General features: G+C 43.3%; 1 protein-coding gene across 1 annotated transcript; it reads left to right on the top strand.

Annotated features, from left to right (window-relative positions):
* Nucleotides 1-5,595: 5,595 nt before the first annotated feature.
* LOC126001116 (5-azacytidine-induced protein 2) lies at nucleotides 5,596-7,213 on the top strand. The gene has a single exon (XM_049768295.1). It carries the CDS (start codon nucleotides 5,793-5,795, stop codon nucleotides 6,963-6,965), a length of 1,173 nt encoding a protein of 390 aa, XP_049624252.1. The 5' UTR covers nucleotides 5,596-5,792; the 3' UTR covers nucleotides 6,966-7,213.
* The last annotated feature ends 11,943 nt before the right edge of the window (nucleotides 7,214-19,156 follow it).

Genomic DNA, 19,156 nt, shown 5'->3' with positions numbered 1-19,156 from the left:
CAGTACATAGGCTCTACTACTGACTACTACTGCTCGAGGGATCACTCTGGAGCTCAGGGAACCATATGTGATTCTGGGGAACGAACTGGGCTTGACCATGTGCAAGGTAAGTGCTTTAACCCCTGTACTACTTTTTTTAGCCACACCTTGGTGTAGGCAGAGCTTACTCCTGTTGATAATGCTTGGGGGACTATATGGAGTGATAGAGATTGAACCCAGGACGATTGCATGTGAAGAAAGTGCCCTAACCACTGTACTATTTCTATGGCTTTTTAAATTTTTTCTGTAAACCACATTAAAGTAATTTTTCCTGGTGCTGGGAATCAAACCCAGAACTTCATACCTGCAAGACAAGTGCTCTTCCTCTGAGATATATCCTTGACCCCTGCTAGTCTTTTAGAAGTTTAAGAAGGTGGTGGCTATGGGGGAGTCTCTATAGACACTGTTCTTCTTTTTGAGCTACTGGTAATTTGCCCCCAAATGACATTGTCTGTGGGTCTTCTTGATGTTTATGGGGTGATAAAGTCCCTCAAATATGAGCAATCTGGGTTGGAGCAATATGACAGTGGGTAAGGTGCTTGCTGTGTGCAATTGGATTCGATTCCCTGCACCCCATATGGTCCCCTAAGCACTGTCAGAAGTGATTCCTGAGTACAGAGCCAGGAATAAGCTCTGAGCACTGTTGGGCTTGGCCCAAAAATCAAAATAAAAAGAGTGGGCAATCTGTTCATGTCCTTGAATATTTTCTCTAGGGTCTTCCTTTTTCTGGCAACTGGACTTCTGGTGGCTGCAGCTGATTCTGTGCCAGCTCAACTTGCTTCATGTCCATTTGGATGGTTGGAAGACCCATCCCTTGGCAGAGACTAAAAGTACATAGGCTGGAATTTTGGAAACATGAGTTGCTTGAAACCAGCCCATCTGCTGCAACGTTCTCCCTAGAATCAGCCAAGTTATCTCCAAGAACCTTTCTTTATCTTGACAGGGACACACTTGGGAATTTGGGGACACAGTTATTTACTAGGAAAAAAGAGAGTAAAGTGGCTTCCCTTTTTTTTCTTCAAAGGCTTGAAACAAAAGTTTTGCTCAAGTGCAGATTTCTGCTCTTAATTTTAACCAAATATTGTTTCAAAAAACAAGCAGGTCACCTTGCATTTGGGCACAGTTTGATTTTTTAAGGTCATGTTAGACCAATTCCCTCCTCCAGTCAGTTTCTCCACTTCCATCCCACTATTTATTTATTTATTTATCTATCTATCTATCTATTTATCTATTTATTTAGCTTCCCCTGACATTATTGTTTCCCCAAAGAATACCTCAGTATTTGGGTTCAAAAAATAATTTCAGTTGTAAGGGTACTGGCTCTCCCCTGGAGTTCGAAGTGCAGGAATCACATCTGGGTCTAATTTTTCTAGGGTGGGGTCCTCTTGTCTTCCCCAAAGATTGAATCTGAGATCTGTGGTACCTGGGTAGCAGCTGAGACTCTCTAGAGAGGTTTATGTTGGAAATGAGGGCCCTGGCTGTCCTGTTTATGGCCAGAAGCTGGGGTGGGAAGTTGCAGCACTTGTTCATAGAGCTAGTGTAACTTACTCTTCAAGCAGGAATCCCATATCTGCTCAGGCTATCTTACCCAAGGTCCACAGACCAGGTGGCTTGATCATGACCTTCCATCATGCAGAGTTGGACAGTGTTGTTTCTGTCCATCTCTTGATTTTTAGATCCTGAGTGTCACCTTCTAGCTATGTCCCAATTTCCTCTTTGTAGGGCAAGGATGGGAAACTTTTTTCTATTAAGGTCAATTTAGATATTTATATTATGAATATCAGACCCAACAATACAAGCAGATGAGTTGTGGACAGTTGACACATATGAGGGCCAGACTGGGATATCACCACTTTATACAGCCTAGGACTCCACTGGCCCATCCCAGCCTCAGAAAGACACAGTTTCACTGGCTTAGCACTTCTTCCTAAAACCTCATCAAAGCTTAATGATTTCCTATAGCCACCCATCTCTAAATCATCTCACATGGGTATTTTAGGGGAATCACACCTAACTTAGTGGGGAAAGAGGACACAATTCAGTTAATCTTTAGTGGAAACTGATTCTGTTCTAAAAGTATCTACAGAAAACAAGGCCATGACCTCACTAACAAACATGAAAGATCCTCTTTTAATTCTCTTAGATATAATCACTTCTGAGAAATGTCTTCCCTGGGGCCCAAATCCTGGCAGAATCTTGAGATCTCAGTTTTGTTTCTGGTCTCTGTGGGTAGGGCAGAGGAGGAATCCTCCTTCCGGATCTCCTGGGTTTCCATCTGTGGATCTCCACTTATCCCTCAAAATTTCTCCACTCCAAATTGACTTTTACTCATTCAAATTTAAATAATAAACATGTGTATACATTTAAGGAGAGGCACATGTAGCCAAGTCAAACAAACAGTGATGGGGTTTTACAGCTCTCAAAAGTGAGAACTTTTATTCCCGAAAACCTTAATATCACAGTGGGTTTGAAAAGATCCCTTAGCTTTCTTTTTTCCTCCACAACTCTCCTTATCCAATTCCTGTTTCTTTTCTCCTTGTGGAGGGTAAACACTAAATCAGGAGGGAAGTTTGTTTCTTATTTCTATCTCATTTTTCCTTCAGAGATTTAGGTCTTGAGTTTCTGTAAGTGGAGGAAAGCTCTTAACGTTTCTCCAATATTCTGGGGAAGAGGGTGAGCCAGAAGTGACAATGAGAGATAATGAAGGCCCATAGAGAGAGGGTAGGGTTGGGCCAAAAAGTCTAAGGTAGAGACTATGCTTATGAGCACATTTTTATTTAACAGGAAACTTCTGAAAGCAAGATAGCTAAATCCAAAGACTGAGAGATAGTGATAAGGTTTTCAGGCAGGTCTGTGAAGGAATATTTTTGGGATGTTGGAGACTTTCTTCAAATCACATCCCATAGACAAACATTTGTCTTTTCCCCTTATGAGAGCACAATATAGAGAACTGGTGGAAATTTAGCCATGAGAAGTGTTAGAGGCATATTGTGTGCTATACACTTAAACACACATACACCGTCACTGACAGACTCACTCATATGAGTTCATCTACGTACACACTTATACATTCACACATGACTACACACATAGTCACATTCATACATTCAAGTCACATTCACACACACTCTTACAATACTCACAGACACAGAAATACTCACACATTCACAGTCACACTTATACAATTCATTCAGTCACATTCACCCAGTCACACTCACATATTAATACTCACACACATATTCACTCAATACATTCATAGTCACTCGCACGGAATCATATACATACATAAACTCATGCACACACAAAGGCATTCTCATACTACCTTGTCTCTGAGTGATTGTCACTGGGTTTGGGTTTGCTCTGCCCATGTATGGCCCCAGGTGTACAGGAAGCTGGCCCTGAGCCATGTCAGAGTGGAGCTGGCAGTTGGCCACCAGGGTGGGGTCTTCTTTTCCTCCATGAAATCCAGACTCTCAGGAAGGACTGCAGGTCTGGAGGCACCTTAGAGGCCCAGCACAGGGAAGCAAGCCTTTCATTTCACAGATGAAGTCACTGAGGCCCCAGAGGGCTCCACCCTCTTTCTGGGCTTGTCAGAGGCACTTAAGAAATACATGTTGACTTGACATGACCCACTGTGAAACAGGCGGAACAAAACTCCCCACATGGCAGCTGGATTAGGTCTCCTGCAGCTGGGAATGATTCTCCTGCTGTTGGTTAAGCCCGAGTGGAGAGGAGAAGAGAGGTGCATTGTGGGAAATGGGGATGGGGAAGTGGAATGGTGGTTGTGAGTGTCCCATCGCCAATAACCTGAGTTTTCTAGACTATCAGAGCTTCTCAGTCATCAGAAGCCACTCTGCTTGGGTTACGGAGGAAGAAATGTAGGCCGTGGAGTTGGAGAGAGTGGAAATGATTTACCTGGTGAGTTTCTGGCCAAGTAAAGCTTGGAGCTCCGGGTTCCAGCTTCCCTGGCTGAACTGTAGTTGCTCTCCTGGCAGCACTATGAAAGTCTTGAGCTGGACAGTAGTGTTTAGATTTAGAGAATAATGAAGTGAAATGAAAGAGATGAAGGTGAACATGCATGATGGTGAACGGAGTATGAGTCCAGTGTGAGAGGGTACAGGTAGAAGTTCCTCTGTGCTGCCATTTTGTGACAGAGTTCTTTCCCACCTGTGACATGGAGCCATGCATATTAACCCTGTTATGAACTGCCTACTGAAGGTGTGAACAACTCTGGCCAATCCCCAGGAGCTGAGGAAACATCTACTCCTTACCTCACAGGCAGAAACTTGACCGTGGAGCAGGGAAAGTCAGGATTGGAATCTTTTCTTTTCTCTGAGGGGCTGACAAAGAACCCAATTCTCAGGTCACATAGCTGAGGGAGATTTTGTGAGTTATTGTATCTCTTCTTTCTTTCTTTTTGAGTTGTTTCCTGGCATTTTCCCTTTACTCCACGTTGATCTCAGGTCTTTAGTGACCTGGTATTATTGCTCTGTGCTCATGGGAGGTAATCATGGCTTTAACAGGTGCTTCCCACTGAACCTCAGGACGGATGGCTGAATCTGAGGAGGGGAGTGATGACAAGGAGAATGTCCAGAAGACCAGACCTCAGGAATTGGGAAAGGTCATCCTGTGACATCAAAATCAATAGTCAGATATGGGGGTTTGAGGGGATAGAGTAGCAGTCTGGGAATAAAAAGATCCAGGAATCCAGGAGGTCAAGATTGGACTGTGAATCTAATTTCAGGAAAATTAGAATAGACTCAGCTAATATTCATAAGAGAGGTCCAAATAGTAGGAAAAACTCATTGGACATACCAGCCTTGATTGAACTGGGACTATTGGGAAGAGGGCAGGCAAGTCCCTCTCCTGCTGAAGCCCTGGGAATCTGCACACACAGATCTACCTTACAACTGCTACCATGCCAATGGCCTAGCTTCACTGCTTCTCTACTCATCTCTGCAGAGATTACTAGCTTCCAATAAACTCCATGTATACTGGTATTGTGGTTAACATCTTTGGGCAAGGTCGCCTCCCCTGAAATCTCTGTACTTCCTGAAGTTCCAGGAGCCACACTTTTGTTCCAGAGACTTCTGCTATGTCTGTGTAAGGGGCCAATACCATAAATTCATATAACTCTCAGAAGAGAGGCCCAACTAGCAGGAAAAATTCATAGATTTATTAGCCTCACAGTTGATCACACTGGACTTTTTGAAGGACTCCCATGAACCTCTGCTGACTCCATATGAGCTTTTTAGCTCAGCTCAACAGATCTTCAAAGTCGCGAATTGTGTGGCTGCTTAAGCAACTGCATGACAACCCATCGTTTTAATACCGATTTTTCAGTATGAATATACCAAATTAGATGTAAAATTTTTACAGAAGCCACATAAATTCAACAAACATACCAACAGCAAAAACTCAACTAGCAACATACAGTTTCAGTAGACCTTCAGACGATGACATAAGATTCCAGTGCGAGGCCGGGCGCGTGCGCGCGTGGTCGGGGCAGGGGGTCCTCGCGGGGGGGGGGCGGTGGAGGCGGAGCGCCCGGCCCGGCTCGCCTCGGCTCGGTCCCTCCCGGAAGCCGCCGACGGAACATGGGAACCCCCCCGCGGGGGCCCGGCCGGGGCAGCGGCGGCGGCGGCGGCGGCTTCGAGGAAACCGGAAGCCCGCGGTGACCCCCCGGCGACCCCGCCGGATCGCGCCCCAGGTGGACCCGGACGCGGCGGCCCGGGGCCTGCGCGGAGGCTGCCATGGATGTACTGGTAGAAGATGACATCTGCATTTTGAACCACGAAAAAGCCCACAGGAGAGAGACTCCAGTTTCAATATATTCAGGAGATGAGTCTGTGGCCTCCCATTTTGCTCTCGTCACTGCATATGAAGACATCAAGAAACGACTCAAAGATTCAGAAAAGGAAAATTCTTTCTTAAAGAAACGAGTAAGATTCTTGGAAGAAAAGCTTATAGGAGCTCGATTAGATGAAGAAATAAATTCTGTGGGGCGAGAACAAGTAAATAAGGCCTACCATGCCTATCGAGAAGTCTGTATTGATAGAGATAACTTGAAGAGCAAATTAGATAAAATGAATAAAGACAACTCTGAATCTTTGAAAGTATTGAATGAACAACTGCAGTCTAAAGAAGTAGAACTCCTCCAACTAAGGACAGAAGTGGAAACTCAGCAGGTGATAAAGAATTTAAATCCACCTTCATCCAACTGGGAGGTGGAAAAGTTGAGCTGTGACCTGAAGATCCATGGTTTGGAACAGGAACTGGAACTCATGAGGAAAGAATGTAGTGATCTCAAAATGGAGCTACAAAATGCCAAACAAACGGATTCATCTAATGAAGACAGTCTAAAGAGCAGAGATCTTCAAAGAGCAAGCATTTCAAGTGATAATATGCAACATGCGTACTGGGAATTGAAGAAAGAAATGTCAAATTTACATCTGGTGTCTCAAGTACAAGCTGAACTACTAAGAAAATTGAAAATCCCAACTGCAATTAAGAAAGCCTGTACCTCAGAATGCATGGAAGACCTCGGGAAAGAGAGCACAAAACTGCACTTGGCAAATTTTACTGCAACATACAAAAGACATTCCCCTCTCTCACCAAATGCCAAAACTCTTTGTCATACCACATCTTCCCCTGTACAAGGAGATATAAAGGTTTTATCAGAGAAAGCAGTTCTCCAATCATGGACAGATAATGAGCGATCAATTACTCAGGATGGAACAAACATTCAGGAACACAACTCTTTGGGCAGAAACTCTCTGGAAGATAATTCTTGGGTATTCCCAAGTCCACCTAAATCAAGTGAGACAGCATTTGGAGAAACTAAAAATAAAACTTTGCCTTTACCCAACCTGCCACCAGTTCATTACTTGGATCAGCATAATCAGAACTATCTTTATAAAAACTAATTCTGAAGAGATTCATGATTTAGTCATGAGGATGTGCTATCTGCCAGACTGGATCTCCAGAAAGCATTAACAAACTGAAAGTGGGTTTTGATTACATTTGCAGAGTTCAGAAACATACATTTGCACATGCTATATGCCATATTATGTAACTGACTTCCAGTATGAAAGAGTGCCAGGCAGCTCTATACTGTGGCTAATTATCAGATGTCTTACTAATATGTTAATAAACTAATGGTGTTTCAAAAGGACAGTTCTACCTTTGATAATAGTTGGATAGTTTTATGTGTGTAAATGCTAAAATAACCAGGCTTTACAAATAATGGTCACTGGTATACCATAAAAATCATGCAAGTTGCATAAAGGAGTAAATGAAAATATGGATGGGTTATATTTTTGTTGACTTTACAATGCATAAAGATAAAAAATGATTAGATTCTTTGTTACGGTGTTTTAAAGTTTTACGGTTAAATTTATTGGTGGAGGTTTTGAAGGGGAGGCAACACCTGGCAATGGCTAGGCTTACTCCTGTCGGTGGTCAGGGGATGATATGGGATACTGGTAATTGAATTTGATTAGCCACATGCAAGGCTTGCTGGCACTAAGGTTTAATTTTGCGAAGAGTCATGCTCTACTAACTGAGCTAGCTTGGTGCTATTAAGGTAGTTTTTAGATGTTTTTTTCCTAAATTCACATTGATTAGCATTATTAAGTTACTAATTTAGAATTTCAACTTAGATTCTAAACTTGAACTAACCTGGTTGAAGCCAACTTTATCTGACGGAGTACTTCAGAAAAGTGATAATGGCATAGTTGAAAACTAGGTGGTGGGTATGTGGGATATACTAATAGAATTTTAGAATCCACCCATTAAAAGTAGAAAGCATTGTAAATGTCAGAGAGGTCAGACTCTTCTTATTCCTTCAGTGGGTCCTTAATAAAAATCTAAAGATCTGTATAACTATATATTTTTTCTTCAAAGGTTCTGCAGCAGCTTGTCATGTAGAGCAGCTTATATTAACTTTGTCTTGAATGTAACATTCATTAAAATAGTTATTTTTAATTTGTCAACTTAGAAATTGAATTCTAGAAACCAGTGAAATGTTGTATTGATATAATACAATCATGAATTGTTCCTAGAAAAAAAAAAAAAAAAAAAAAAAAAAAAAAAAAAAAAAAAAAAGATTCCAGTGCGAGAAATGACAATTTTCACAAAGATTTTTTTCTTTTGATTTTTGGGCCACATCTGGTGGTGCTCAGGGGGATACTCCTGGTTCTGTGCTCTGAAGTCACTCCTGGCAGGCTCAGGGGACCCATATGGGGTGCCAGAAATTGAACCCAGTTTGGTCCCAGGTCTGCTATGTGCCAGACAAACACCCTACCTCAGTGCTATTGCTCCAGCCCAACACAAACTTTATTTTAATGAAAGTTTTTTAAAATAATTTTATTACCATTTCCTTATCCAAGAAGTATTAAGTAAATTATTCCCAGTGTTATTCCTGCCAAGGGGTATGCTTCAGGGAGTTTGGGAAGCTGATGACAAGGGACTGTTATACTGATGGTGGTATTGGTGTTGAAATACCGAATGCCAAAAATAACTATCATGAATAATGCTGTAAATCAGTGCCTAAAATAAAGAAATTTAATTAAAAATAAAGAAACTTAGAGAAAGAGGTGTGCGAAAAACCACTGTGATGTAGACCTGTCATGGAAAGACTGGTTTTAAGCAGAGGAAGTGGTCTTTATCATAGAATGTCTGTCAGGTGATACTTGCTGTCTCCAATTTAATGCTAGTGACCCCAACACTGGAAGTGTCATATTTAGGAGGGTTTTGTGCCCTTATGTTGTAATTGTAATGTGAAGGTTCAAAAAACTCTCATAGAGAATTCCCCATTATAAAGGTCGAACTTTTCTGATACTTTATTCCTTCAAACTCAAGTTTGTAGTGTCTGTGTCCTGTTTACCTAAAATATTGCAGTGTCCTGAACAGGTGCTGTGCTCTTGGGCCATACCATAGATTTACTTTAGAGATGAGCAACTATTAATTTACTCCTTTGGAGGAAGTCTCTGACTGTTTCTTAAAAGGATAAAGCAGGTGTACAATCTTTAGATAGAATATTCAGTCAAGAGATGCAAACTTGGCAGCTGTGTGAGCTTAGACCCTGGAATATCTTCTCTCATGTTCTTACCCACCACCAGAGAAGTCAGGGAATTAAGTAGATTCAATGAGGAAGTAGGTGGTTCATACTAGCTCTTTGACCCTGGATCAGCTCTTGTCCATATTGATATAGAATGGCTATATAATAAGCATATGGGAGGTGAAATAAATGTTACAAAGCATAATAGGTCATCATGAGGCAAGTATGATCTGATTTCTATATTTAGAAGTTTCTACTATAGGGAGGAGATAAATGTAGTGGTGGAGAGATAAGGTAGATAATAAGAATTATTAATTAATAGTGATTAATAGGAAAAAAAGTAGCTAGTGGGGGCCAGGGAGAAAGAATAGGGTTAAGGCTGCCCTTGTATTCCTGTCTCTAGTTTGATTCCTGCACCACATGATCCCTCAGCATTCCAGGGGCACTAGTAGTGTGTCGTGGGTTATCCCAGGTACCACAGGGCTAGAGAAACCTTACATCCTTGTGTACTCATTGAACCTTTGGCCTGGTTGTTGAGAATCACTGAGCATTATTTAGAAGTAGGGGCCGGGCGGTGGCGCTAGAGGTAAGGTGCCTGCCTTGCCTGCGCTAGCCTTGGACGGACCGCGGTTTGATCCCCCGGTGTCCATATGGCCCCCAAGCCAGGAGGGACTTCTGAGCGCATAGCCAAGTGTAACCCCCTGAGCATCACCGGGTGTGGCCCAAAAAAACCAAAAAAAAAAAAAAATAGAAGTCCCCCCTTCCTAAAAGTGGCTAGAGAGAAGGACCAGTGAAGTAGACAATTTGACTCCTTCAACTGTAATCATATGGAGATAGCTGTGGTTGGTTAGGGTGGAAAGTATGAGGCAGAGGGGGGCATTCATAATTCTGCTCCTATTTCATATGTGCACATGAGATTGAACGGAGTTGCAGTTTTGAGTGTTTTGGCAATTCTTGCAAAATAGATGTCCCCGTGAAGGAGGTGAGACCTGGTGTGGTCTCAGGGGTGTTTTTGACTCTGATCTGGGGTACATTACTTAATCATTCAGCCCTTTAGTTTTTCCTTTCTTTTAATTCTGTAAGGTGGGGACTACATGGCTCTCTTACTTTCTAATAGGATTAAAGGCATATTAGTAATGTGAAAATGATATATGGAATAAGAAAGCTAATAAAGTGGATGGATCTACTCTTATGATGAAACATCTTCATAATGGTCTGATAATAAAGGTGTACTTTATTGAGGGAAATGTCCAAACTTGAGACTTTGAATGGGACGTCTACTCTGTATTTGATTGAACCAATCAGAATTCAGGCAAGTATTCTTTACTTCCACACTTTTGATCAAGAAAGAGTGAAGCCATAGAGTAGTTTTTGCAGAGGTGGAAAATTCCTCCCTTCATTCCTTACCCTGATGCTCAGGTTGGTTGCTTCTGAAGGGAGGAGGCTTCCATTTTAAAGTAGATCTTGGTGTGTGGGAGGCAAAGCAATAGCACAGTGGCCAACACAGGACAGACTCCGGTTCAAATTCTGGCATCCCATTTTGTCCCCTGAGCCATCCAAGAGCGATTTCTGAGTACAGAGCCAGGAGTAACCCAGGTGTGACCCAAAAACCAAACAACAAAGAAACCAACAACAACAACAAAGTAGATCTTGGGACAGGTGCTATTTTAGAATCAGAAACGCCAGTGTCAACTAACTGACCCAGAGCCCAGAGGCCTTGGTATCTTCATTAACTCTTGTTAACCAATTCTGTTAACAGAATAAAGGAGGTGACTGGTGGCTGAAAATTGAGGTGGAGTCTCAGAGTTTATTTTCTTCTATTGATCATGTTTTCATTGTTTTATTTAAACATTGTGGTTACAAGGTGTTTCATAATATGTTTGGAGTTCTCCCCCACAGTTACAAAGATGTTTCATGATTGTTTTTAGTCATACAATGTACAACACCTTTCACCAGTGCATATTTCCTGCTGCCATTGCTCCTAGTTTTTCTTCAGTCCTCCCTCTGCCCTCTCTGCTGCCTGCTTGAGCTACATTTCTCTCTCTCTCATCTCTCTCTTCTCGCCTCTCAGCTCTCTCTTCTCTCTCTCTCTCTCTCAGACACTGTGGCTTGTAATATTGTTACTTAAGGAGCATCATTCATATCACTTTCTCTTCTTTCAGCAACCAGTTCTTGTCTAGAGTGGTCATTTCCAACTCTCATTGTCATAGTGGTCCCTTCCATGCCTTACCTGCACTCCCTGCTATTTGTGGCAAGCTTTCTACCATGTATTGGATATGAAGACTACCCAATCAATGGGAGAAACTATCTACCCAGTACCCAGTTTTATGGACAACAGACATTAGCTGAGGGAATTTTACTGCAAATTCTGTTTAGCTAATTTGAGCAGAAAAATTATTGTCCCTTTGGAGTCCAAGGGTCTACAATTTGGAGCAAGGACAGTTTGGCTCAAATGATCAAATGTTATGTTGGTAATGTGTTTTTATCTTTTATTTCCTCTATTTAGGAGGGAAAAAGATTTCAGATGTCATCAGCTGTAACCATTAACTCCATCGGGGAATGTGATCTACGGTTATATGCTTCCAAGCTTTAATTAACTAAAGCCTGTGTATATATGTTCATTAACAAATTAGTCGTCTCTTTCTTACCACGTTAATAATCTTGATACATAGAAATGCAGCTTTGGTTTTCTTTTTCTCCCTGGGCTACGTGGCTATTTTTCTGGCACTGAGAAGTTTTGATTTAAGATTTTTTTTAAACATATGAGACATGGCTAAATTCCATCTTGGAAATCTTCAAATGTGGGGCTGCTCAAAAGATGGGACAGGAAGGAATATTGAATATTCCTGGCCCAGTTCGGGGGAAGCAGTTTGTTTAGATCAGGACAAAGCCAAGAGGTAGGGGGAATGTGGAAACCTGATACCTATGCCACATGTTTTAGACACTTTGAAAAAACAAACAGCTCCATATTTGCAATTACCAGGTCAGAAGGGCACATGTTGGCCCCAGGACCAATTTAGCTAACTGGGTCCTTAAGCAGTGAGCACTGATGGTAAGTCATGAGGAAGTCGTGGCCACTTAGCCGGTCTCTGCACCTGGAAAAAATAAACGCTTCCAACAAGAAAGCCAGCAACAGTGAATTTGAAACCAGCACAGACTACTAGAGTGACAAAGCACCTATTTGGGGTGCGTGAGAGAGTTGCCTCTACATTCCACACTTGGAGAGGTATTTGGGAAAGCCTGCTTCTTTGTGGCCAGAATCATCTTAATTCATGGTTCTTGGGCAACTCCCTGTGAAGACCTGGATTTCTGTTTCCATAAAAAGTGTCCCCGGTTCCTTCCCTTCTTTCTTTCTCCTCTATCAGAAGCCAGCTGGTTCATCTCCTGAAATTCAATATACTTTCCTACTCTTCCCCGCGTTCCCCCACCCCCCCAAAGATGTCAGGGCACAAAGAGGCTCATGAAAAGAAACAGCTGCCCAGCCAGCAGGATCTGCAGCAGCTAGAAAACTGAGGTGCACACCTGTGTGCGGCCAGGAGCTTGGAGATTCATCAGGGGCGGGAAGTCAGGGACCATCAGGATGCTAAATCTGAGGGAGGGATAGCTCCGGGGGTGGCAAATTGGATACTCCACCACTCACCTGGAGGTCAAGAGGATCACACCTGACTTGAATTAGTCAGAAGGATTCCATAGCTGGTCTATTATTATGAGTGCAATGATAAGCTGGCTCTACCAGTTCCTAATAAACAGATTGTGCCTTTTAATGACAGCTATTCAGTTATTCCTCCAACAAATGGCATCTCTGTAGCTGTCCTATAGGAGGGGGAAGGATGGATGTGAGACCTAGAAGTTTCCTCTTCAGATTGTGTTCTCAATCAGCAGTGACTTAGCTGGGCGCCACTAAAGGGTTCTGAGCAGTGATTTGATGGGCCTATGTTTTAATCATCACATAGTGCTGACTCTGTAGTTTGGATATTTAATGCCTTCCTTCCTTCCTTCCTTCCTTCCTTCCTTCCTTCCTTCCTTCCTTCCTTCCTTCCTTCCTTCCTTCCTTCCTTCCTTCCTTCCTTCCTCCCTCCCTTCCTTCTTCTCTTCCTCCCTCCCTCCCTCCCTCCCTCCCTCCCTCCCTCCCTTCCTTCCTTCCTTCCTTCCTTCCTTCCTTCCTTCCTTCCTTCCTTCCTCCCTCCCTTCCTTCTTCTCTTCCTCCCTTCCTTCTTCCCTCCCTCCCTTCCTTCTTCTCTTCCTCCCTTCCTTCTTCCCTCCCTTTGTCCCTCCCTTCCCTTCCTTCTTTTCCCTTCCTCCCTTCCTTCTTCCTTCCCTTTCTTCCTTCCTTCTTCCTTCCCTCCCTCCCTCCCTCCCTTCCTTCCTTCCTTCCTTCCTTCCTTCCTTCCTTCCTTCCTTCCTTCCTTCCTTCCTTCCTTCCTTCCTTCCCTCCCTCCCTCCCTTCCCTCCCTCCCTCCCTCCCTCCCTCCCTCCCTCCCTTCCTTCCTTCCTTCCTTCCTTCCTTCCTTCCTTCCTTCCTTCCTTCCTTCCTTCCTTCCTTCCTCCCTCCCTCCCTCCTCCCTCCCTCCCTCCCTTCCTTCCTTCCTTCCTTCCTTCCTTCCTTCCTTCCTTCCTTCCTTCCTTCCTTCCTTCCTTCCTTCCTCCCTCCCTCTCTCCCTCCCCTCCCTCCCTCCCTCCCTCCCTCCCTCCCTTCCTTCCTTCCTTCCTCCTCCCTCCCTCCCTCCCTCCCTCCCTCCCTCCCTCCCTCCCTCCCTCCCTTCCTTCCTTCCTTCCTTCCTTCCTTCCTTCCTTCCTTCCTTCCTTCCTTCCTTCATTTTTGGGCCACATCCATGGTGCTCAGGGGTTATTCCTGGCTCTGTGCTCAGAAATCACTCCTGGCCCACTTGAGGACCATATGGGATGCCAGGGATTGAATCCGGGTCCGCCTTGGTTGGCTGCAAGTGTGCTATCACTCTGGCCCCTGTCCTTCCTTAATACCACCAATGTACCTGAATCCCCTTGACCCCTGTGTCTCATTATTTTACATCTGGCTTTCTCCCCCTCTACTCTATTTCTTCTTTCTCTTCACTATACTTTAGGTCCAAGAGTGTTCTAGGAAACCCCATTTAAACCACTTGCATTTACTCATGCAGTATCCTGTATTTATCCTTCTTTTGGCTGACTTCATTTAACATATCTTCCAGCTCCATCCATGTTGCATTTAATTGAATGATGGCAATATTCGTTAGAGCCATGTAGCATCCCATTGTATATATATCATGATATATCGTGATATATACATGTATATATCATGTATATATATCTTCATGATCCACTCATCTGTTGTATGATATCTGTGTAGCCCTTAAGGAACAATGTTGTATTTTCAAAGACAAGACTGGACTAATGCTGCTCCTTTCCTGTTAGCTCAAGGGCTCACAGCAAAGCCTGCACGTAGGCAGCTTTTAGATGAAAAAGGCTGCATTAAGACAGAAGACAGAAAAATTGATCTCTGACAGGACACTGTCTCCAACAGATATCTAGGTGGATTGCAACTCCTAAATATTGTATTGAGTGCTGCAATTAACATAGTGGTGTGCATATGTTCTTTTGGTGAATGCTTTTCTGTCCTGGGCATAGGTACCTGAACGTGAAATTGCTGGGTTCTGAGTTGTGTGGGTAATAGGTAGGAAGAGAGCAAGTTCAAAGGATCTAGGCAACAGGTGATAAACCCTGAGATCATGAAAGATTTGCCAAGAGTGACTTGGAACAGTTGGATTCTGGGTCTAGTATGAAATATGATGCTGAGGGCTTTGTTTTGGTTTGGAGGCCACAGTTGGCCAATGTTTAGAGCTTATCTCTGGTTCTGTGCTCAGGGAAACTCGTGGTGGGGTTCAGGGGGAGCTTCTGTAGTGCCAAGGATAAAACCTGGGTTGACCATGTGCAAGGCTAGCACTCTACTCATTGTACTATTGCTCTGGCCCAGGGGTGGGAAAAATTAAAATTAGCAGTTTGGGGCAGGAAAGAATTGGAATATCAGTGTAACTTTTGTCTATTAGGTCTCAAGGAGAGAAGGTAAGTTGGCTCATTTGGATCTCTGAGCCTGGAATTTTGAGAGAAGTTAGATTCTAGCTGGGAGTGAACTGTCAGTGCTTGGTATTCTTAGGGATTGTTGGGGGCAGTATGTGGAATGGAGGCAGGAGACCTAGATACTGAGTCCTGTGCCCACCCCTGCAGTAAAACTTCTGCGAAGAAGGTAGAGGTGTACAGGAAGGAGAATGAGAAGAATTGTCCATGAGGTAGGAGAAAAATGGGAAGAGGATGTGGGTCCTAGAAATTAAAAGAGCAACATGTTTCAAGGAGGAGAAAAGAGCAGCTATGTCCAGTACTCCTTGTAGATGAATCCTGAGTATGGACAATGGATAGCTGTGTGGACACCTCTAGAGGCTTTAATAAGACCTATTTTGGGGGCAATGCTGAACACCTGGAATATGAGGACTCAGATGAGGGCCTGTGAATGAATTTCACTGAGAATGGGGCATGTAAGGGCTTTGTAATTTCCTCCAGCCACATTCAGATGGGATATTCAGAATAGAGCCAGCTGAGAGTTGGATTTTAGGGTTAACAATAATATTCTAGTAAGTAGGAAATGGGGAGACCTCAAGATTTTATTTCTTTTTCATTAAAGAAATGCATACTAGTTATCAGCTTACTAAACAGTGTTAGGTAACTTATTTAATAGATTGGACTCTGTCTGAAAATCACTCATATCATTCCCTTTTATTTGGAAGGCCTCATCTGGCTGTGCTCATGGCTTACTCCTCTCTCTGTGCTCAGGAATCAATATGAGGTGCTGGGGTTTGAACCCAAGTCAACCATATGCAAGGCAAGCACCCAACCTGTGGCATTATTACTCTGCCCTCTATTTAGATTCTTAATGTTGCCTCATTTGGAACCAGAACATTATAGTTCCAAAATCTAGAAGATTTTGAGACCATAGAGGAATAGTAAGGAGGGGGCACAGTTGATCTGTCGAGATGTGTGTCAGCTAAGGGGGCTGCACATCTGGGATGTGAGCTCCATCATGAAAACCCCTTGAAGGGTCAGGTTTAATGACACCAAGATGGTGCCATGTCTGTTTTGAAGACTTAAATGGTTGTAGAGGGTCCAGTCACCCCTGGTGTCCTAATGTCATTCAGTGAACAAGTGTCACCTCATTCAACCTGGCATTCACTGTTCTTAATATCTCCTAAGAGAGCCATTTCTTGGGTGACCTTGGTGATTGCTAATCACATTGAACTTCGTGTCAAACTCCACCCTAGAATACTAAGTGGAAGGACCCCCCCCAATTCTTCATTTTCATCTCAATTTTTATATGTAACGAGGGGAAGGAAAAGGGTCAGCTAAATGCAGAAGTTGGGGATTGAGTGTTTTAGAGCTGTAGAGACTCTCACTGGTTGCAGATTAAGCAACAGTGCTGGTTCCCTCTAGCCTCCCTTCATCTCAGCACTGAGAAGCCTGCAGGCATCTTTGATGTGAAAGAAAAAGGCATTTAATTTCTTCATCTTTTTCTGTTCTGTGTTTGGCCTTTGATTCAAAGGATGAATGAGTTAGAACAAAGGGGCTGCATTCTTCTTTGGATTCTGTAGAAAAGGAATCCTCTTCTTCCTGGTCCATTTCATGTTCCCGGTCCAAAACCTGGCACTTATATTTGGTTCCAGGTTGTGCTGACATATGGGCTCCTGACACCGTGCAGCTTGCTTTTCCCAGCAACGGTTAAACCCGCAGGAGACCACTTGTGTGCAATTTGTTGGAGTCAAATCTACATTTTGGGATTAGATTACTTTGCAGTGTAGTTTTGCGTTGACTTGACATTGTGGGTGGTCTCCAATAAACCCTGCACATACAGCCGGTGTCAGCCCTGATTATCTCCAAGCAAGCTTGTAATGACGGCACAGCTTGGGATTTACGAGAAAAACCCGGCTTTCCTTAACTTTTAATTCAGAGAAGGCAGGGGCGTGGGTGAACCCCCACAAAAGAGTGGCAACGGGCTCAGCATGTCGCTCTTCTTGAAGGGGTGCACTTAACTTTCTGCCCTTTCTGGAGATGAGGTTAATAGCCACCAGCATCACCTGGGCTCACCAATTAGGCCTTTAACAATGTCTAAAGGAAGAGTTTCATGGGAATATTGAACTGGAGTGCTGGGCTTGATCATGAAGCCAGGGAACAAATAAAGTTCCTGGGACCCCAGAGTTTGGTTCTGACAATGGCTGCTCTGCAAGTCTCATCTGAGGGTGAACATGGTTATTCTTGGGGGATATTCAGCAATGACTTGTGTGTTTCTATTGCCACATTAGGAGGATGCTAGTGGATCTGGTGGAAAAAGACCAGGGCAACTGTCCACAAGGCCACACTGGACAGGCTATGAGCCCCTGCTAACCACATTCAGTTACCGCTCTTAAAGCTGAGACAGAAAGTGTAAGCAGAGACATTGTGTGCCAGTACAGTAGGGGCTTCAGAACAACATGGGTACGAGAGTTTTGTGGGCACCAAACAGTATACTAGAGCGGTAAGGGTTAAGAGTACTGAGGGTATAAACAGTGAGAGAATAGGGTAGTGAGGGTACTGAAAAGTGAGGGTTCCAGAGCAGTGAGGGTACAGTATGGTGATGTTACTTGAGCAAATAAGGGGACAGAGCCCTGTAAGGATCATCACAGTCTATATGTTTCATCTTTTCTCCCTTCCTCTTGTGAATTACCTCTTCCATGCTCTGGCTCTTCTGAAGTTCTAAAGCTAAAATATGACTGAATCTTGTAGTGAAATATTAATTTTGGTGCTGAATAGATCTGGTGTGACTCCAGTTTCCTTCATTTAATTTAGGTACCTTTGGGGGCAATTGCTTACTCACTGGAATTCTTAAATACTCTTAAATGATGGGGACTGTAGTCTTACCTTACTAACCTCTAAACTTACTGTAAGGACTGCAGTATATGTAAAATTATGACTTTAAGGATTTACTGTAAGGACTGCAGTGTGTATATATTCATATATATGCCAGGAGTAGCACAAATACATATGTATGTGTATGTGTTATGTGTATATTTGTTGGTGGTGCTCAGGAGTTACGCCTGGTGATGCTGTGGGGGTCACTTCTGGTACTGCTTGATAATTCATGTGGTGCTCAGAGTTAAACCTGGGTATGTAAAGTAAGAGTTCCAGCCTTTTAAACCATCTTCTGAGCTTTTATGACATTAATAACTCTTTAATTTTAGGCACCATGATTTGCTGGATTAAGTTACTGGTAGGGTTTTGTGCATAAACTGTTCTAGCACACAGCTTCCACAGTGTCCACTTCCCTCACTGTTGTTCCCATCCCACCCAATGCTGCCCATTTCCCCACCATGGTGAGATTCCTACTGAAGACTGGTTCTCAGTTTCTGTTAGCTTTGGGCATTTGCTTTGTAACATTCTTATCATTTCACAATCTTGGTTACCATTATTAAAGCTCAATTTTTACCACTTCAAAATATCCCAGAGTTTCCTTCCCCCCCCACTTCCTCCCTCCTCTCTCTATCTCTAACTCCCTTTCTCTCTTTACCTGGCAGTATTCAGGACCAACTCCTAGCTTGGTGCTTGAGGGTTGTTCCTGGTGCAGTTCCAGGAACCATACAGTGCAGGGATCAAACCCGGGCCTCAGGCATGCTGAGCTGCTCACTCAACTTCTGAGTTATCTCCACAGCTCCAGACATTTCTTTTTATTGGGGAAAAATATCAAAGGCAGTAAGCAAACATGAAGGAAAAACTGAAATCCACGGTGTTCTTATGCCTTGGAGAGAACCCCTGCTAACACTTTTGTGTGTGTGTGTTTTTCTCTCTGTGTGTGTATGTGACTTCATGCTGTGTGTACTGTTTAGTGTTTGGCTTTTTAGACTTAATGATGTCTTAGGAGCATCTCTCCACGTCGATAACTATAGATCAACATCATTGTGTTAAAAAACTGCCTTGTTTATTATCATATCGATACCCGTGGTTTAGTCAAACTAACTGATATTCCTGGAAACTGAGATTGTGAAA

Source organism: Suncus etruscus, chromosome 2 (assembly GCF_024139225.1).
Source record: "Suncus etruscus isolate mSunEtr1 chromosome 2, mSunEtr1.pri.cur, whole genome shotgun sequence".
NCBI lineage: Eukaryota > Metazoa > Chordata > Mammalia > Eulipotyphla > Soricidae > Suncus > Suncus etruscus.
Note: the sequence above shows the minus strand (reverse complement) of the source record. Positions and strands in the feature narration are given on the sequence as shown.